The following is a 22,380-nucleotide window of genomic DNA, read 5'->3' on the forward strand; positions in this document are numbered from 1 at the left end:
ATGTTTCACTCATTTTAATCACCAAAATTTTACACGTTCAACAAAATATTAAAAAAATATTTTAAGTTACATTTACCAAATAAATCAGAACATATTCCCCCATATTGTTCTCTATATGATTTTTAAGTTGAATAAGTAACACAAAAACTATACATACTAGCGAAAAAGTATATATAAAAAATATAATATAAATGGCCAGAATTTAACACTATATAGATTTACGGCACCCGTCAAATTGACGGGTTTTTGATTTGATTTGTATCAGACAGTACTTTTTTTATTTCAACAATGCAAATATATTAACACTATTTTTATTTTCGGAAACCTTTTATTTTTGAAAATCTGGTCACTATATTCCTATTTTTAATGATATCCATCATATTGACAGGTTTATGCCCGTAAACTAAATATTTAATTAGCTTTGGGTCAGAATAAAAATCAAATCTTAGTCAGAATTATATTATTCAGGATCAGAATAAATAGCAAATGGTTAGAATAAAAATAGCATACGGTCAGAATAAAAATGTGGGATGATCAGAATTAAAATAATGAATGGTGATAATTATATTATTCAGGGTCAGAATAAAGATCAAATAGTTAAAATAAAAATAGCATACGATCAGAATTAAAATATAGGATGATCATGTGAATTAAAAAAATACTATAACATTCATAAATATAAATGGGAAATAAATTATTTATTTTAGAAATAGAAAATTTTGGGTCAGAATAAAAATTAAACCACAGTCAGAATTTCATTAACAGCTTAGTCATAATTATATTATTCAGACTCAGAATAATATCAAAGGGTAAGAATAAAAATAACATACGGCAGAACAAAAATATGGGATGATCAGAAATAAAATAAACATCAAATAGTTCAAATAAATTGGGTGCGAACGAGCGTTGGTCAAAACATTGCAGAGCTGGGGGGGGGGGGGCATATGTCGATATGTCCCCGGACGTCTAGACTATAGAGGCGCCAAAACGAGATGTGAAATTTTGAGGCATTATTTAAATTTAATTCGCATATAAAATCATAGTTTTAATTTTTCACATTTAAATATTACCATTTGGAAATGTATTTTTAAATTGTGAAATATATATAAAATAGGGGGGGAGGTGGCATTTAGACAGTTTGTCCCAGGGCGCCAAGTACCCTAGCTAGGCCTCTAGAACTTGAACACCCCATGAATCTGAAACGAATCTATTTATTTGTATATAGAACGCGAAGGTATTCAGAGCGATGAACGAAACGCGAATAACGATCAAATAAGTTGGCCTTAAGCACCTTGATAATGACCATGTATTATTATGCTGATCAACTGTCAACATAAAACTGACCTTGAGGTTAAAATACAGATAATATAATATAAATACTGGCTATTCTTTACAATAGTCACCAGCCGTTTTCCTTTGCAGAAGAATGTCCTCCTTAAACAACAATGACATTTTTGAGCTCTACTAGCATTTTCTCCTTCTCAAAAAAATTCGGAAATGACCTTTTAACAACATTTTCGGAATGATCTTTTTTTAAGTGCACACAGCAATTTGTCCTTCTTGGACAAAAAATCCGAGATGGATTTTGAACAAAAATTTCCTTTATTATCTTTTTTTAGCTCTTTTAGGAATTTATCCTCCAACAAAAATTTTCCGAAATGACCTTTTTCTTTTCAATATTCTCCTTTGAAATTTTCAAAATCTGGTCACCTTATTCATAAATACTAACTAATGAACTGTAATAAATATTGACCGAAAAAATGATGCTGACCATCTGTCAAAATAATTTTTAGCATTTCTTAAATTCTAACTGTTTAATATAAATTACATACAAGCAATTAATATAAATTCTGACCATCTAATATTTATTTTGACCAATGTATTCTGACTTTTTAATATAAATTCTGACCACAACTTTATTATAATTCTGAACCGAATAATACGGGTCTATAAAAAATACTGAATATGTTTTTAGGAAAATTTGACTAAAAAAATATATTAATGTAATCAAAATCCTAAAACCGACTAAAAATATTTATATAAAAATAAAACTTATCTCACTCATTTCTTTTATAAAAAAAATACTAAAGTAGAATAATTTTTATTATATATTTTTTGTAAAACTAAGTGCGAAGTTGTTAAACGGTATTATTATTATCATTCAATATTAACTGATTATACTTTCAATCATCAATCGTCATTTCACCGTTCAACTGCTATTATGAATATTAAATTTCACAATTACAGGTGACAAAAATCTGTTTTTAACACAAAATACTGATATGGTATTCAAAATTACCTTCGTCGTCCGAAGAGTAGCTGTTGTACGCAGCATGAGGGTTCGAACTCCTCGTTTTAGGGAAAGTCTGACCTCCCGACACGTTAAGATATCTATCGGTGGGAGTGTAAGGATTGATCGACTTTGTCTGATTCAAACTCCTGGCCAAGGATAAAGTCGCCGGAGTCGATTTGCGCGTGAGCGGAGACTGAAGCATTCGCTGCTTCCACTCTAACAGCCGTTTCATCGATTCTTCGCGCTAAAATGATAAATTAGATCAATACAGACCGGTAAACAGATTCTTTTCAATATAATAAAAGCATACCTGTTGAGCTTTTCCTTCGCCGTCGATCATGCCGTTCTGATCCGAGCTCGCCGGCAATCTAGCACTTGCCGAACGTATAAACTGTTCGGCGTCACAGTCTCTGATCTGTTCCTTCATGTAGCTGGCGGTGGATCCTTCGCTCAGTGCGCTGTTACTTCTGTTGTAGACATCGTCTTGAGAAACGACGTGAGATAAGTTTTTATTACGCAGAGTCCAATTAGAACCTAATCCAGAATTCTCAGGCAAACCTTTGATGTTCTTATTCTGATCTCTCATTCCGTAGATAGGTTCGCGTGGACTTCTGTCGCCGTAGCCCTCGCCGTTTCCGTCCGCGTGAAGGAAATTCGGAGCCGACATCTTACGTTGCTTGGTATACTCGGACGGGAGCATCTTGGTCTGCCTCAAATTGGCAACACTGGCTCCGCTTCCTTTGCTCCTTAAATAATGCGAAGATTGTCGCATCTTTTCGGCGTAAGACGCTTCCGAATAATACTGGCTGTCTCCGTTATAGTCATAGTGGTTTATATCTAAGCTAGATTTAGGCCTGGGCGGTTGTCTACTGGCGTTGCTTGCGTATCTGTTGGATACGTTAGGATCATACACGGGATTCTTCGATTCGTATTCTAAGAAGTCGGCGCTGTGAGGTCTCGGTACCGTATTACTCGGTAATATTGGAGTGGAGTTGTTCTGCGTCAACTTTTTGTGTCGCACATATCCAGATTGCTTTTGATATGATTGATTCTAAAATAAAATAAAATAAAAATATTAGTAAGAGATAAGAGAGATTACATTATACAATAAGACTATTTTTCAGAAATAAAAGTTTAATTTTATATATGAATTTAGTTATATATTTGCAACAATAAAAGTGCAAACTTGAATTAATAAAAATATATTACATCGTTAGTGGACGATGAAAATCTTTGGTGTGGGTTTTGTAGCATTGCTAGTTTTTCTTCGTACGATACGGGGCTCAACGGTCTTCGATACATTACATCGCCGTAATTCTGTTGATCGGCGGTGTTGATCTGCGGATTATTGTAAACGTCTTCATAGTCGCTAGATCTTCCTTTGCTGTAATAACCGGGCATCACGACCGATCGGCCGTAAGTGTCAGGCGTTCGTCTCTCTAGCGTTTGCTTTTCGTTGGTGGGATGCTGCTGATAATTATGCTCGTATTCTCGATCGTTATAATTGTGTTGCACTAATTTTCGATGACTAGATTCGTGGACTGAATTCCTGCCGTCCGTTTGATATTTGTAATTCTGTTGCTCCTCCTGTTGATACTTCAAGCTCTGATTGTCATTGTAAGTCGGGGACTGACTCAACCTATTTTCGGTCTCTTCGTAAGTCTTGTTAATGTTAGTTTGAAAGTTGTAAGGCGATTTACTGTCGGGCCTTTGACTCGGATGGTTTTGTACAGGAAGACGAGCGTTTTGAGTATTATATATAGATTCAGGCGATCTGGGGTTCGATTGGACGTCATAGTTACTGCTTGCGGACTTGCTTTGATATATGTTTTCCATCGGAGATGCTGCGTTATTGTGACTGTTCGATCTCAATTCGATTCTGCTGTTATTCAATACGTCTCTCGTCGATATGTCATATTTTGGATCGTATCTCTCCATTGACTTTTCGGGACTCGGAGAGTTATAGCCTTCGTTCGATCTCCTCGGTTTAGGGGGAGCGTTTTCGTACATCGGTTGGATTCCGCCACATATCTCGGGAGTGATTTCGTCCTTAAAATAAATATATATATATAATAAAAATCAGTTTTATGATTAAATAATCACTTACAATCGAACGTACCTGATCGATGTTATTGTTCATTATTCGATTACTGTTTTCTTCGTTCGGCGGCGATTGGTACACCTTGGATTGGTTATACGCATTACTGAAAGATTATAATGATTTGATAGTAACTTTTAAAAGAAAGTAATATGAATAGAAGTAGCGCTTACTTTCCCTCCTGCATGAGAGCAGACATAGTTAAAGCCTTAACCCATTGATTCATTTGGTCGCGGTCGGGTGCTGCCAAAATATAAGTTCTCATGTTGGTGTGTTCACATTTGAAAGCAAATTTCCTCATAACTTTATCGTCGGCTGAGCATAAAGATACTTGATAAGATGGTAACAAAATTGAACCCAGCAGCTTTTCTTCCTCTTGACCTAAACATATTTTATTAAATTATTAAGTGTCTTAACTACGGGTTGAATAACGGACGCTCTAAGACCCATTGAACATAGAGCTGATTTTTATCGATTAGTTCCCATGGCACAAAAGAGCATTCATTATCCGAACTATAGTCACAGTAAGAACAAAACTAAAGTTTAGCTAACTCACCTTTATAATAGAAGAGACAGTACTCGGTAAGAACGAACCAACGTTTCCTCCAAACTTTCAATCCGTCCGATCCTTGCTTGTATAGCCATCCTGCCATTGTAACCGGAGCAGATAGAGGTCTTTGTGCTATCGGAGAACGCAAAGCTTGCGTCGTGCCAGTGCTGCTTCGTCTGCTTTCTGAGCCGCTGGGGGATTTAGAACTTGGACTGCCGGCTAGTTCTCCGGACGCTTTATTATTGATCGAAGTGGCTACGGTGGTAGGAGATTGTGGCGTATATCTAGAATGGTTTTGCATAGACTTATCCGGACTGAACGCATAATCGCTAGAAGTCGGCGTGATATCGCTCTTGTTCATCAACCTCGAATTGACTTCGTTATTTTGTCCTTCTTTTTGATAGATGTTGACGCTCGAGTCGTATTGGTTCAGATTTTGTTGCGACTGCTGCCTGCTGTGCAAATGTTGGTGTAAGATTTGCCTCTGTGCAAACGTCTGCTGCTGTTGTAGCTGCGCTTGATTCTGATATTGGATCTGTTGTTGGATCTTCATCTGTTGCAGTTCGTTGTATTGCTGTCGCAACAGTTGGGTGTGACTGTGACCGGAGCTCAAGTAAGACGGTTGGTGCATTCTAGTGCTGTACGATTGGTATATCTTGGGTTGACCGGTGGGCGTGTATACGTTTTGGTGGTTTTGATATATTTGATCTAGCTGATGTTGGTTCCTGCGAAGATACGCTTGATGAACTGAAGCGTTGAAACCGAGAGGAACCGGCGCCGATAGGATGGGATCTCGACTGGGACTCGGTATGGAATAGGTGGAGTTCGCGAGGGGGATGGATCTCTGTTGGAGTTGTTCGTTCCTTTGCTCTCTGAGAGCGTAATGCCTGGAGAGATCATCTTGTTGTTTGGTTCCGTACAGTTCTTGGTGGTTTTCTAGAAGAGGAGAACGCAGTCCCGGCGGTTGGGCGTATCCTCTATTCGGCGGAGCTTGATGGACGATCCCGTTCGGCTGATTCTGTTGTTGAATATTGACGCCGGTCTGGGGATAGTGGTTCGACTGGACGTACTGCATCTCCCCCTGGGGAATCTGCTGCTCGCGATGCTGCACATATTGCTGAGCGATCCTATTCTGTTGGTGTTGAGGCGGCGGAGCCATCTTCTTGTCCTCCATCGAAGCGGAGGACGTCAGGACTGGAGGGTCCAACCTGAGAAGACACAAAAAACTCGTTAATACCCTTTCGAAAGAGCCGAGTCGCTCATCGTTAACCTTGCCGACCTTGCGACTCTCACTCTGAGACCTTTCGTTACTTTGCCTTTCACTTCCAATGCGTTTTATAAACACACCTGTGTTCTGCATGATGTGTTAATCGAGGTTCCGAGCGCTCGGAGCTTATCTCATCTGAGATAAGAGGCCGACTAGCTATCGGCCAAGAAAATGTGTTTTTCTCGAAAATTAATACAACACGGACAGAATTAGCTTCGCAGACAGCTGTCGCGAGTTAAAAAGTCTTGTTTGCGCAACGTCGAAATTTTGGCAAAGTGTTGCAGCCACTTTATAGATATGTTGCGGGCTAATAATACCAGAAAAACTAGTTTAGCCAACCGCGACTATGGAGCGCGCTTCGAAATTTGACACGATATCTGAGGTAAAAATCTTTCGGCTTTGGTTAGTCGACACCCGATTGCGCCATAGTTCCTGGAAACTTAAACGCTAAATAATGAATCTTGATATCAGGGACGTCATTTAATGAATCTTAATGAAACATAGATATTAAAAAAACGACTTTTGCTAAGCTAACCCTCAGAGAAAATCTAAAAAAAACAGTCTCAAATCTATTACGAAAATATTTTTTAAGATATGTCATTTCAGTGCAACTATATCGTAATACAATTTCACCGGTAGATACATATTTTTACAGGTGAAAATAAAGTTTATCTGACAGATGCTAATAAACTTATTGTATATGATTTCAATTCTTCCATACGTATCATTTTTAATTTACTTGCGATGTATAAATAGTATAAAGTTATATTTTCACTAGTGAAATCCAAATATATTTTTACTAGTATATATATTTTTACTAGCCAAAATATAATTTAACTGATAGGCGCAAGTGAAATTATATGCTGCTTTAAAATGTATATGAAACTCAATTTGTCAGTTGCGAAACGAGATGTTCAAACCCAAACCTAACCAAACCCAACTTAATATAATGAAAGTTTTAGAACTTTCATTAGGTCAAGTCCAAAATACAAACTAAGCCAACTCAACTCTCAGGGGAAAATAAGCAGAAGATAGTTTGTCCGCTCTTCGATATTACACTATGTTTTAAAAATATGATAGCTATCCTTACCGATATTACTATGGACTTTTGATATGAAAGGATTGATTAAAATGTATTCAAATCGAATTTTGGTGAATAGGAGGGCGCAAAAACAATTATCACTTCTCAGAAGTAAAAAATTCACGTCAAAGACAACAAAATCGTGTCGGAGCCGCCGCCGCCGCAGTGAGGACGCTCGGTAACGAGCGTTCTCACTGCGGATGCACGATTTCATTGCTTTTGAAGTGAATTCTAAACATGGACGTTAATTGAGGGGGGGGATTTGCCCCCCCCTTGAATTTGGACAGAAAAATGCATGTCATTTAACCATTTGAGTATTGAGTTAATTTATACACATTTGTTAATTTGTTAGTATCCACTTGGGAGTGAGTAATACGTATTTTTGTTATTTATTTATTATTATTTTGTATTGCACTTATAGTAAATTATAGAAAAAACAGTGATTCTCAACGTTTTATTGCTTTGATTTATTTTACTACAGTTTTTTTATTAGTATGTTTTAATAATTTTTAATTATTAAATTACAAAAACACTTATAATTATTAAATTTATTTTACATATATATATATATATATATATATATATATATATATATATATATATATATATATATATATATATATATATATATATATATATATATATATATATATATATATATATATATATATATATATATTATTCGGTTTTTGTGGATTTTTTATATCGATTCAGAGGCTCTCAATATTTTTTATAAAATTTATATAAATTGTTTTTTGTTATTACTCTTAAATTTATTGGTATTATTTTATATAAAAATCATTTGCATTAGATAAAATTAAAAAAAAATATTATACAAACATACTGTTTTTAATTTATAATTTTTTCAGTTATATACGTATGTAAATATCATATTTAATCTGTGGTACTTCAAAAAAAGATGAGATCGATCACCGTACATGTACGGCGATACCGTTCAGAGGTTTAATGAAATACCTTGAATCTGACTAAAATCGAAATATTGAAAAAACGACCACTAACTGGCCAATTTTTGTTCTTCTCCTGGAAAAAACTGAAATGACTTCTTTGTATAAGTTTAATAAATTATAATTTCCAAGTACTGCGACGTAATGACCGTTTGCCAATTATGCCACTACGCATATATAGATTAGAAAGTAAATTGCTGGAAAAGAAATCTCGCATAAGGTATGATCGGGCGGAAGAGAACGACCCGCCAAAGGGTTTAATGACGGCGTATAAAACCTCGGATGAACAAAAAGAGTACAAAAGTAAAAAGCACTCTGCTCCATTAGAGAGGGACTGATAAAACATCTTAATCTGTGGGCGTACGTTAAAAATAAACTTTCCAAGCGTAACGTCTTTAACTTTATAGCCGATTTCACTGTGGATGTTTACAATGTTGCTTAGAGTTCAAAGTCAAGGTCGTCAACGTTGAGGATTCGTCGCTTGAAAAATCTCGCCAAAGTGACCGGTGAGTCATTACGATAAAAATATATATATTAGGAATGTTGCATTCTGTGGAAAACCACAAGCACACACGTACAAGCCGAATAATGCCGATTCAGAGTCGATCGAATGCGCTCGGTGTATCGGATTTGCGGTATTGCGATGACTGTCTTGAGAGCAGATTAGAAAGGGCGTTAAAATAGCGCTATTCGTTCGAGAAACGTCCTTGTGAAACTCTTAAATAACTAGAGTACTAGAGAATAGACCCGATTAATGTTAAAGTTTGATTGGCTAATCAAACGCCTTATACAAGATTGTCTTACACTTTGCTATTGTAGCAGCAACACACTGTGAAGAAAGAGACAATAATAATCATTTTCATGTTAACTTTAATATAATACATAACATGTTGAGGATCAGAAAGAAGCTTTCAATAGATACAATAAAGAAAAAATGTAAATAAAAAACAATAATACACGTTGAAGATTAGTCACATTTCTTAGCTATTTGATCACTGATAATATTAGTCGTGGTGTATGTTTAAGCTTTGTTTATCTCAGTGGTATTCAATTTACGACGCAGACTAAAACAATAAATTAATAATCTCAAAAGTTGTAGATACTATAAATGCCTGGTTCATATAAATCCACTGCTTAAACACACTAAACCAGAAAAACCAGTAAAAAAGAACAATGGATGACAGATAAAATCATTAATTTAACGATTGAAAGAAAAACTTTATATTTAATTTTAAAAGCGACACCTGATATGAGGAAATCCATCTAGTAATTAAAAAGGTAAATATGAAGTGGATCTTTATAATGCACTTGACGCCTTCGCCGTACAAAAAAAAAACTTAAAAATTAAACATCACTTGAATTAAAATGTAAAAATTGCAAAAAAATATGATATAGAAATAAAAAACTGAAACGTTTGAAAAGATCTTCGATAATGATCGAGACATTTTTGAAGCAGAATGATAAAAGGACCAGTAACGGATAATGCTATGAAGTTGTTAATTAAAAAACGGAAAATCAGTTATATAGCGCCGTGTCTCCGATGTACGAATGTATGGCGTAAGGATGCTCCGTGAATACTACGACTGTATGATCCTGTAGCTCTAGCGACTAATGCTTTATTCATTTAATTATTCCGTATTTTAAATTAAAACGTATTGACATGATTAATGCGTCTCTATATAATAATAATTTGATATGTATTACACGTGTATGTAATGTATTATATTGAAAAAATACAGAGTATGATACAATATTGAAATAAATCTATAATAAATTTCGTGGCAACTATGTACATTACATTTAATTAAATATCACGAGCGTCTTGAATTTAACATGAAACTGAGATGTACAGAACAGGTCCGATATTAAACGACTAGCTTAAATTCATATTCATTACTCTGTGATGTTAAAAAATCTTTGTATTATTACAATATAAAAAAATAATACATATATCATGAAATACATAATTAAATTATACGAATCGGACCAGCTCCTCGTAGCTGACATTAAATAGAGCAATGTGCAATGCCAGCGTATTAAGGAGCCGAGTGGACATAGCCATAGGCACAGTACTGGTTCTAACGGGCATTAAAAGAGGACGCGATCGTGATTCTCGAAGAAATTCCGGATCTGCGATAACTCAGCGAATCATAACCAAATGTCCTCTTATAAAGATATGTGGAGAATTGTTTCTGATCTTATTCGATTAAGAGAAAGTATTTGTATACCGATTCAAGAATGCTGCGATTAAAAGTGTCATAGAGGACGCGCATAACCGACGGATCGTTAAAGCGAAAAGCGTTCCTCATAACAAAGAAGATTTATGTAGCGAGAACTTCCACTTGCTCTCAAAAGTGTTCTGAGATCTTTAGTGGAAGTTTCTTTAACCAGAACGTTTCCATCGGGATCATAGGAATAATCTAGGTTATATGAGGAATAGAGAAAATTAAGAGGAAGCTGCAAAAGAAAGATACTCGCGTTTATTGAGTATAGAGTAGCTGTTTATCTAAGATAATCTGTCTACGAAGCGTAGGAGAAGAATTCTTCAGTTCTTCAGACAATATAAACGACAAAGAAAGCCATATGCTTAACACCGTTAGAAGTGATCAAATCGTGTCTAGAATAATAGTGAAGAAATTCGGACATACGGTGCTTTTAGATGCCAATTCTTCTTGGACTACCGATTAATTCTGACGTTTAGAAATTTTCTAAGCTATCCTAGTAACCGCGAAGGCGTTCCGTTTTTGGCATTCGCCTCCGGCGATTCATTTGCACTCACTTGAAGAATCTCCGGCACTTCCGAACTGCGGATGCTGCAGAGGGGCGGCGATTATGGATAAACAGCTACTTGAAGCTTCCAAACAAGGACCGCATTAGCGGAAAACAACAGGTGGGCGTGGGTGTGCGCTTTATATAAAAACAACGGGAAGAAAGCGAAAACGCAAAGAATGCGGTCATTTCACACGATTCACGGTTGGCGAGTGTGAGAATAGGCAACCGAGCTGCTTCGAAAGGGAACTTAATCGCTAGAATAAAAGACGTTAATTAAGTCACAAAGATGGTCTCTGCGAATCGAGAACTGGGTCAGTGCGCCGGCTGTCCGAAAGTAGATTCGGGATAGTCTGAATGCTTCGGACCGGCAGAATCCTTGACCTCCAGAGGCGAAGAGAAGACACTGTGCATAATGGAATTCAAACGGTTGGAATTGAAATCCAAACGGCGTGAACGCAAATTCCTTTCCGAGAGTTGGCATAATGCAAGCTCTCATCTCCATAAAATGACGACGGTAGAACAAAGCTTTCGTTTGGTGCATGTGCATGAAAGATGTTTTAAACAGAGAAACCGAAACTGATGAACGTGTCGAAAATAAATGCGAAAATTATGATTAAAACTTTCTAGCTTAGAGTTAACATCATCTTTGTAGTCTTTCTTTATGTCGGTACCACTAACAACTTGCGAACTTAACTGCGAAATTCTAAATAGCTATGTAAATTAATTGAATATTATGTGTTGAGCTACCTAACCTCATTACAATTTATCTTGTGAGCTTAATGATATTTTAATGAGCCAGTTTTCCTAGAAAAAATATAATTATCTTCATCTTTAACCCTTAGTGGACAAAAACTTTTTTCTTATTAAATCCACTGCGGTTCAATTTATTACAAAAATTAAGCTTCTTACCTATTATTTATATATCATTTATTTAGGGTTCTAGATGTTGGGACCACTACCTGAAAAAAAAACACCCAAGAATATAATAATGACAAAAGAACGAATGTTTCGCTCTATCCTTGTAAATAGTATTTAGTTAATTGTTCACTAATTTCGTTCACACACATGGTTCTCAACATATTTTAATCGTACGGATTGTATTGTTGTTTTTTTTATTACTTTGATATATTATTTAATTACCCTCATACTTATATACTTAATGTTTGGTTATATTTGTCTGTCGAATGATATTTCTCAAAGAAATATGAATATATAATTTTTAATTACGTTTATTTTTCTTGTTAAAGTGAATGTGTTTTTTCGGTGAAGTTCAAATACATTTTCACCAGTAGCTATATATTTGTACTAGTGTAAATGGAATTTAAATGATAGGCGCTACTGAAATTATATGCTGTTCTAAAATGCAGTGGCGTAGCTATGGGGGGGGGGGGGGGCGGGCCGCCCCGGGCGGCACTTGCTTGGGGACGGCATATTTGCGATGGGATCGTCTAGTGTGGTTCTTAACCATGAGTGCACTAAAACATATATAAATCCAGGAATAACAAGAACTTAATAATAACCAATTTAATATTTTAAGAAATGCTGATTTTATGACTCTGCAAAAAATGTATGGGGGGGGGGCAATTTTAAGGATCGCCCTGGGCGGCACATACCCTAGCTACGCCACTGCTAAAATGTCTATGAAACAATGACAGTTGCGAGTATGGGTCGAAGTGTATTAAAATCGGTCAATAGCAGGGCGCAAAAATCAATTATCACTTCCCAAAAGTCAAAAATTCACGTCAAAAGCAATAAAATCGTGTCGGCGCTTTTAATATTAAGACTTTTTATAGCAATATTACGACTTATTGAGAATCGAATGAAGCATATCTAAACCAAATTTTGACCAATAGGAGTGCGCAAAAATCAATTATCGCTTCTCAAAAGTCAAAAATCCACGTCAAAAGCAATAAAATCGTGCCGTCGTCCTCGCAGTGATAACGCTCGTTACCGAGCGTACCCACTGCGACGGCGCCGACACGATTTTATTGCTGTTGACGTGAATTTTTGACTTCTGAGAAGTGATAATTGTTTTAACGCCCTCCTATTGACAAAAATTCGATTTTAATACACTTTGACCAATACTCTAATATCAGAAGTCAGTATAAACATCGGTAAAAATAGCTATAATATTTTTAAACAAAGTGTAATATCAAAGAACATAAAAACTATGGAGTAATATGCGAGATGCGACATCTATATGTACCTCTTCTTCCGTTTATTTTCCCCTGAGAGCAATAATTTGGACCTAATGAAAGTTATAAAACTATAATTAGGTTTGGGTTTGAACAGAAAATGGACGTTTCGCAACTGTTTCATAAACATTTTAGAGCAGCATATAATTTCACTAACGCCTATCAGTTAAATTATATTTTCGCTAGTAGAAATCTACTGGTGAATATGTATTTGAACTTCACTAGTGAAAATATTACTTCATGGAAAAAATATACATTCACTGTAACATTTATACATTGATGTCCGACCAAGATGTGAACGCTCATCGACACAGTATTGATAAGAAATACAATAGGGTGACCAGGTGAAATTACACGTTCAATTCATTTTAATTTAATTTGTTGAGGAAAATGTAAAACATAACTTTCTTACTTATTTAGTTTATTTATATACATATTTAACTCAAAAACATGATAGCAGTTTTGGAATCACTTTTCAGGTTGAATATCTGTTTAATACAATATTTAAGAAAATACCAATAGAATATTACAGAAATTGTTTTATTGATTACAAAATTACACAACATGACAATAATTTATAATAAAAATAAAGCATTTAATTCAATTTCCAACATATGGTTACCCTACCCTTAAAACAGCCCTGATTTAGTATTGGTAACGTTCTCCTATCGCGAACCCTTATTTCCAACACAACGATGATGAGCGTTAACATCTTGGATGGACTGTGTATATTATTACGTATGGAAAAGTTGAAATTATATAATTTTACTGGCAAAACAGGTAAAAATATATATATCTACCGGTGAACATGTATTCTGACACGATTTCACTGAAATGACATATTTAAAAAAATATTTTCAGGATCGGAATTAAACAATTCCAGGTATAATGGTTAGGAATTACTAAATATTTTTACCGTTATAAATTGATATCTTTGAGTAACTAATAAAATGGCTTCAAAAAATTAAAAATATATTAGACATGACATAGATGTCTTTGGAGTTATAAAGGTTAAACATAACAAAATGATAAAAAACATTTATTTACAAATTATGAGAAAAATATAAAGTAAATATAAGATAACGAATTATTTTGGTACATTTCCTCTTATTAATCATCAGCGCATTTTTGGGTGATGAATCAGATGGTTGTTTTGTTGATACATGTATCAGAAGAAAAAAACGAGACGCGTCCTCAAATGACATTCTCGATAACTTTCTGTCATCGCAATTTGAAACATTTGAAGATATATAGTATATATATAAAAAATGTTTCAGATGTTAAAATATCATCTCATTATTCATCCGAACAGTTTAGAATCTCACCACAACGTGGAATTCCTGTACTACCTGACCATTATCAACAGTAGATCATGTCTACGCTCAATTATCTCCCAATCAGGTTTTACCCGTTTCCCTGATTGCTCAGAGCGAATGCTAAGGTAATTTCATAAAATCGATGCGGGTACACAAATTATACCATAACTTTTAACACATGAATTCTGAAAAAAACCTTATCAGTGACTGCTTTTAAACCGTTTTTGTTATACAGCGGGTAAAGGTAAAGAATTTTTAGAATAGATAAGAAAAACCCGATAACAATATCTATTTTGTAACAGTAAAAAATGCAGTATGTTGCGAAATGGTACTTCAAAGACTTTTTTTAAATGGCACACCCAAGTTTTTGTGTAAACAAACAATATAAATAAACAATTTTAATTATGTAATGCAGGGCTGTCCAACATACGATTTTGTTATCTTTTTTCTGCTGTTAATATTTTTAGACATTGATTAATTATTTTATCGGATTAGCTTTTTTAGAGAATATAATAAATTGGTTGACAATAATAGTTAGTAAAAAGATTTTTTTATAATGACGACTATGCTTCCTGTGATCTTTTAAACGATAGCTAGAAAGTGTAGAACCGAGTTAATAATATGTTAATTGCACAAATATATCATTTATCGTTAGAATATTTTAAATGACTACACAGTTATGCTTTTGATCTAAAAATGACCTACCTGTAACTGTCATAGCTTAAATCAGATTTGTATAATCTTTTTCTGATTTCGTAAATATCTCTACTAAGTCATGTAAAAAATAAAAAAAGTATTTTGCGGTCAGGACCGGAAGGTGTTTAATTATCAAATATGAGTTCAGGAGGAGATAAAATGTTTCACGAGTTCATCTAACATGCAAACTTGTATTTACAATAGCAAATCCAAATAAAAATGAACCTTCTGAAAAGAGGTTATATATAATAGCTACTTTTTATCAATTTTTTTGATGTACGAACTGCGCGAACCTTTGTGTGACCTTTTTGAAAAAAGGTACTTAATCCAAAAATACGCATAGTCGTAGTGATAAATAAAAATATAAGAGATTTTATTAAGAGGGGATATTTTGATCTATATGAATACTACAAAGCAATGCTTTTTATTATGAAAAATTATAGTTCTGTTTTATGAAACTGTAGAATAATAAGGTAATATGTATTTACGAATAGCTAAGAGCAAAGTTAAATATGTGAAAACAAATAGTGATTTTATGATAAAAATATTTTTGACAGGCGCGAAATTTTGGTTAGTTTCTTAGAATCAGTAAAAGGTAAAGTTACACTAGATGTTCCCCGTTGTTTATTAACCGGAATGCAGAAAATAGTGGTAACTTATTTTTTTATTTCAATCAAAAATGTAAACAAATATTTTGATCATATTTACGAAACGTAGAAAAACGCAATAGACCATTTTAAAAATTTATAAATGACATTTTCTATTAGCTGAAGTAGCTCAATATTAGAAATAATCATAATGATATTAGAAAAATTTGAAAAATACAATGGCTCAAAGGATTATTTGATTTGAACTGCTCTAGCATGATGGTATGAAATAACCCAGTTACACTATTTGTTCTATACTGTAATAAATGTTAAAAATAACAATATTGTAATATTATCACACTAAAAATGCATTTAAGTCAGTATTCATTTGTTGTCAGAAAAAACATTGAATCAATCAAGATTTGTGTAAAAATGTAAATATAATAAACGATGGTTTACGACCCCTGAATCACGTATTATATCCATGTTGTGTTGATATGTAAAACGTATCGCGTTTCGTTCTCTCTCTCGCTCTTATATCGAAATAAAACAATTTGGCCATAACTAGGTGGGAACTTTGAATTATTCGGGCATAGGAGGTGAGGTGCGATTAGGGCGCGCACCTGCGATGGCGATGGGTCGCCCGTCGCCGACCATTTCCCCGCTCACCTGTTCCTCGGCGCCGCATCGTCGCCGACCGCTGCACTGCGCCACTTTTCGGATGTCAGATGCGATTGGAAAACTTCCAAAAGCCTGGTAGGAAAACTTGGAACGGCACTGAACGGACGCGCACAACACACACACACAACCACACCTCGCAGAGCCTCGCGGCCGACTGAGCGGAGGGGTGGGAGGCTGCAGCGCGGAGGTTTGACAACACCCGCTCTGCTGCAGTGCCGTGCGCTTTTATTTCCTATTACTACATTTATTCGCTGCTTGTGCGGTATATGTATTACATTTTCAATGTTTTACAGATAGGCAGATTTGGTTGTCTTTTATCCTATATTAGCGGATTAACAGATAAAAATGTAGATTAGATATAGGTGTCAAGTGCCGCTGATATCAACTTACATTTAACTACTTTTTATACTACATACCTATTTATAAAAACTATTTTAAAACAAATAATTCTATTAAGAAATTTTATATTTTTGTCCAACTACTGAGGCAATGGTTAAAAAATAGACTTGTTCCTTACCCGAATTAACTCATTGAGGTGTGAATTCTAGATTATTTATATCTATGTACAATATTACATAATTTTATAAATAAAGCTGAATGAATAACGTGAAATTCGAGTATATTGTAACGTGAGATGAAATTTAGATGCCTCACGACAGCATCAAGTTTGATAAAAATGTAACAAAAATTACACAATTACACGGTTAATCCATATACTGAGTCTTGGCAAAATCATTATAGCTGTGGCTTTTTGTCAATAAATTCATAAAATGCATTGATAACTGTGTATTTTGAAAACATGCTAAATACTATTCTCTAGCATAGCATACAAATGCACGATCACACATTTCACGATTGACCCACCTAGAGTTGGGTTTAGAAATATTACTTCATTCACTACAATCAACGCGCTTAAACTATTTCTAATAGGTTAAGGTCATTAGCAACCTATCTATTGCCAAAAGCGCATTTCGATATTTTATCAAGTCCAGAACTCCGAAATTAACGTTTGTAATTAATTGAGTCGATTCGTGGTGCTAATTTCGATTGGTACTTATCGAGAAAAGGTATTTTAATGTGAAGGCACTATTTTAAAATATTATAGATTTATTTTATAAAAAAAATATTTATTTTAACTTTTTATTAAAAAAATCGTTCACCGGGCGCGGGCGCCCCTGGTGTGCGAGCGAGACGGGCGTAGAATACCTGCGTTGGCTACCCTGGTGCGTTTGCGGTCGCTTTTCCTGAGAACGCTTTCGGAACTTTACGAACGGAGGCGTTTAAAAAGTTTCTTAGCTCTTCCGTCGTCGTGGGGTTGCCATTGTCTCGGATCGGGTCGTCTTTTGATAGCTTACGACCGCCGCCGCCGCCGGTTTGTAAACAATTAAAAAAACTTATGTCAACCTCATTGTCGACCGGTTAATCAGGGATGCCATTTAAAAACATGCATAAAAATTAAATTTAACAACAAAAAGATATACAATTAAAAAATATATTTTCATTTTTTTAATAATGTTATCTTAACTGATATCATATCGCATTTCAAATATTATACTATAAAATTACATACATAAAATTCATAGCTAGGGTAGATTCTTTGTAACGGTATAGAAAAAGCATGCATTTTTGACACAAAGATGAAAATTTTCAACAATTTTCTTTTGACATTGTATTTTTAAAATATAGTTTAAATTATAATTGTGAACTTAATTATAATACATATTTCATATAACAAATACTAGGTTTTAGAATATTGATTATAATTATATATTACAGTAAATTCTGTATAAAAATTGCTAAAATTTCAAATTTATTTTTGTTATTGTAGTGATTGATTTATTATTTTTTTGCTAAATTCATTTTTATCATATTTAGGGCTACTTTTGATATGTAGCTAATTTATTGCTTTACCTTTTTTAATATACTGTTTTTAAAAACTTGATTCATATAAGATTTTAGCTATTCCATGTTTTTTTCTAAAAGGTATCAGCTGGTGGGGAAAAGGGAGCAGGGGTTATACAAGAACATTAACTATTAAGATTATTCACCATTTTTCGTCATGTCTAAAATTATGTTTTTTTTTATTTATTGTGACACATGTTTTTTACAAAATGATTAAAAAACAATTTAATTTAATAATGTTGACTGATTAATACTATGGTATATTGTGCGTATTTAATTAATTTTAAACTGCTTTTTGTGTTCTAGTATATATTTATCATTTTTAGCTTTCAGATTATAATGTAGAAATAGAAAAAAAAATATACATTCAAAATATTCTCAGTACTTAAAATAAATTTAGATGTTTTTATAATTTATTGCTGTAAAAGGTTTTATCATTATTTTTTATTAGAAAATTTTGGTTTTTGTGTTCGTATGTATCAATATTTCATGCAAGCGTATAGGTTTTTTTTGTTTAAAATCGATTTCATAATAGTTTTACAGTTACTCCTGAAAGGAATTCTGGTTTTCAGCATTTTTATATATTTTATCAGTCATAAAAGAGCAATTAAAAATAATTTTTTACTTTTTAGTTAAATAAAATATATTGAATAACAATATAATTAGCAGAAAATTAAAAAGAAATGCCACCTAATAAGTGTGTAATTATACATATAAATGTAGTTACTCACTTGTGGCAAAAATTTTGTTATAGAGTTCTTTCATTGTATAAGTAAAAGTGTGAAATATACACACAATACAACATTATCTACACAAACATAGATACAACTTCTACCTGCCAGTTTACCGAAACTATCACAAGAAACAGGTTGATCATATTGTGTCGTTCCTCTCTATTTTTTAGATGCACCGTATCGAATTCTTTATGGGGAAGGCTTGTTATAATAAAAAGCGCTTTGCTAAAAACTTTGCTACTAAAAACAGTTATTTTATTCAGGAAATAGTGTATTATTTTTGTTGATTTTATCTAGCGTTAATTAGTCAACATTTCGTCGCACCATAGTTGTAGCTTTGCAAAAAAAATGATCGTTAAGCGAAGCGCGTCGAGTATTTTGGCGCCCGAATTCCGATTGATAACGGACAAGCCACGTGCTACCTACTACTACACCATCGTCGAGAATCTCGAGAACCGGTTAGAGAACTTCGAAAACGCCAGCAAAAAAGCCATCAGCGCAGAGAGCAACGCTCTGAGCTCCAGAGGCTCTCGTCTTCCGCTTAGCGAGAGCTAATGACACCTCTTCTATGCTCCGCGAAACGTGCAGAAGCACCACTGGTTTAGGACCCTATGCAGTGGTGTAGTTTTAAAAAAAGAAGTGCAGGAACGCTACCCCCTTTTGGGTGATTAATAAGATTTTAATCTATGTGAACCTTGAGAGGATTACCAGATTATTTTGTTTGCTGCGTTGTTATAATTAGGTTGGGCAGTATGCTGTTCAAAATTGAAGAGCTTATATGAAAAAGTGCCAATGTCCATATTTAAAAAAAATGTTTTGTGCGGATTTACATATAAATTAACGGCGATCGAAATATTGAACTTATTAAATTAAAATCATTGCGTATTGAAAAAATAAATACCAAAACGTAACACGAACATGCGACGCACACCTGTTTTTGAGATGAGCGTTAAACGATAATAAAGGGTGGGCCTTTGCAACATTTTGTTTCGTTCAACGAACGAATTCTGTGAATTTCGGTCATAGGCGTAAGACGTAAAAGTATTTTTTTTTGAGCAAAAGTGTTTCATTCTCTTGCATTCAGGGACGTCATTTCAGCTTTTTAGGGTGGAGCAAAAAAATAAAAAATTTTCAGTAAAATTAAATATGTTTTAATTAAATGTTAGATTCTTGCAGATTATTTTATGGTTTTAATTTTTCAGAGAAAATTATTATATTTTCAGTGTATATTGTTTACATAAAATTATGAGTGTCTTATGTTTTAACAAATGACACACATGTATATTGCAAAAATTATGGTAAGCAAATGCACCTGACGTCTCTATTCTTAAAACAAATAAATACGGACATTCATAATGTACTTATACAGTTACAAAATTTGAGAAAATATGATGCACGTGTTCCAAGATCCATAATGATAAAGAATGAACCAATCCTATTGTTGGTTTTACTGAAAGTGAACTTTCGCTAATGGCTAATTCTACGAAGTCATATTGAATCTGTGCAAATCGACCATTTCAATTCTCCATGTTTTTATTTCACGATGTGAAAAAAAAACACATTTACTTTTCAATTAAATAAAGTTTGTGAGAAAAAAAAATTACTTAAATATAAATTTTATTCAAATTTATGTTCAATAACTTACTACCTGTTGTATATAATTTTTGAAACAAATTGGATATACATATAGATTGAATTCGTTTCATTGTTTATTTAGGCGGTATTGCATGTAAATTAAATCACCAGAATTAAGATCAGCTGCGATTTAATTAATTCAGCAAAATTTATGGAACATTTTAAATACGTAATTTTATTGAATTTATTGAAAACAGTATAGCTAATAACGTTTGGAAGCAATTTGATCTACATAAATATCGGATTTGTATCGGCGTCTATTTTGTGCGGATTTTCATATAAATTAGATAACTGGAAATAAATTAATTGAGGTAGAACTATTAAACTGATGGAAATAAAATCTTTGCATCTTGAAACAACAAATACAAATAACTTATAACTTAATAAAAATTTGCGACGCACACCTGTTTTTGAGATAAGCGTTAAACGATAATAAAGAGTGAGTCTTTTCAATATTTTGTTATCAAATCTACTTCCGACCCTACTACACCACTGACCCTACTTAAAAAAAATACTCCAACCGCCGAAAAGCTCCATTACAGATTGACTATGACCGCAAATTTAGTCTAATTGCGCAACGTATCTAATTTCTAATACTCACCAATCCCATAACTGCCACAGGCAGTTGAACACGATGCAGCTGCGGTCCATTTTTGGACTTGGAACACCTCTCTACAGCATCTCGAATGTGGGGCGTCTTCTTAGCTCCTATGTATATATCTGTCAACGTAACGAAGAATCCGTTTAACCCCTTCAATTTATCAATATTTTTACTCCATTCCGACACACAGATCATAAATTATAACGTAACTTTCGGATAAGGCGGAAATGAGGCGTATAAACATCAAAGTGAAACGAAAATATACCATAGAGATAAACTTTTCAATCAAAAATATATAAATACATACGTAATATCGGTAACGCTTTACACCAGTGCTACTCAGACTTTCTCGTTTTTGATAGATTCATTCTATTTACAATAATCAAATACGGACTCAAATTAAATTGAAGAACAAATAGAGAGAAAGTCAAAACATAGACACTGATATTATATTAAATATTATCCATTTTAATTTCACACAAAATTCCTACAAGGAGTGCTGAGATATGATTCACTCGAGTTGAGGCGACGAGTGTACTTGGAAAAGCACTTTTTAGTTTCTGGTAGAGAATATTAAAATTTAGTAATTCTGGTAGAACTGAATCATGCAAGAGCAGCAGTATTGGACAATGTAACAATAAGTATTGTTTTTTTTTTCATCCAGTTACTCGCAGTTGTTATGTATTATTTTTTTCTGCACATATATTTAAATAAATATATTTAAAAATTCAATATAGTTACAGCAATTATTTTATGAAGCCAGTATTTTTAACTCTCAACTAAGCAACTCACTAATTAATATAGACAGTACTCTATATTTGTGGATATACATATGTACTGCACTATTTGGGTAGCGCTGCTTTCAAGAGCTCAATAATGAAACTTAACTCGATATTCTGCGAGTTTAAAAGCACACTTTGAAGCATATGAACATTAAATTAAAAGGAACCTTAAGTGTAGAGGTAGAGAGTATGTGAAGGTTGAATAATGAGTTTTTTAATTAAGTC

The 22,380-nt window shown here is 33.8% G+C and overlaps 1 protein-coding gene and 1 long non-coding RNA gene across 18 annotated transcripts in view; one reads left to right on the forward strand and one right to left on the reverse strand.

Annotated features, from left to right (window-relative positions):
- Positions 1-7,436, forward strand: part of LOC148237250 (uncharacterized) — a 26,623-nt gene extending 19,187 nt beyond the window's left edge. Inside the window, exon 2 of the long non-coding RNA XR_015812377.1 lies at positions 7,183-7,436. This is a non-coding gene — a long non-coding RNA (uncharacterized LOC148237250). The remainder of the gene's footprint in view (positions 1-7,182) is intronic.
- The window catches only part of kmr (pleckstrin homology domain-containing family A member kramer), a 42,032-nt gene that overhangs the window by 14,138 nt on the left and 5,514 nt on the right, over positions 1-22,380 (reverse strand). For 7 of the 17 annotated variants that reach the window (XR_015812362.1, XR_015812353.1, XR_015812352.1 and 4 more), the window contains exons 2-8: positions 21,374-21,492; positions 4,948-6,149; positions 4,565-4,772; positions 4,413-4,497; positions 3,503-4,342; positions 2,604-3,344; positions 2,300-2,537 (exon numbers count right to left, since the gene is read on the reverse strand). Coding sequence is in view for 13 of the 17 variants with exons in the window: in XM_088204612.1 (XP_088060738.1) it covers positions 2,300-2,537; positions 2,604-3,344; positions 3,503-4,342; positions 4,413-4,497; positions 4,565-4,772; positions 4,948-6,149; positions 21,374-21,423 (3,364 nt within the window). In the remaining 4 variants the exon portion in view is untranslated. Of the gene's footprint in view, positions 1-2,299; positions 2,538-2,603; positions 3,345-3,502; positions 4,343-4,412; positions 4,498-4,564; positions 4,773-4,947; positions 6,150-6,288; positions 6,402-16,489; positions 16,658-21,373; positions 21,493-22,380 lie in introns of those variants that run through there. The other 10 variants (XR_015812372.1, XM_088204645.1, XM_088204602.1 and 7 more) reach the window with 4 other exon arrangements.

This window comes from Plectrocnemia conspersa, unplaced genomic scaffold, assembly GCF_051122295.1.
Source record: "Plectrocnemia conspersa isolate PC_06_02 unplaced genomic scaffold, ASM5112229v1 ptg000002l, whole genome shotgun sequence".
Classification (NCBI taxonomy): Eukaryota; Metazoa; Arthropoda; class Insecta; order Trichoptera; family Polycentropodidae; genus Plectrocnemia; species Plectrocnemia conspersa.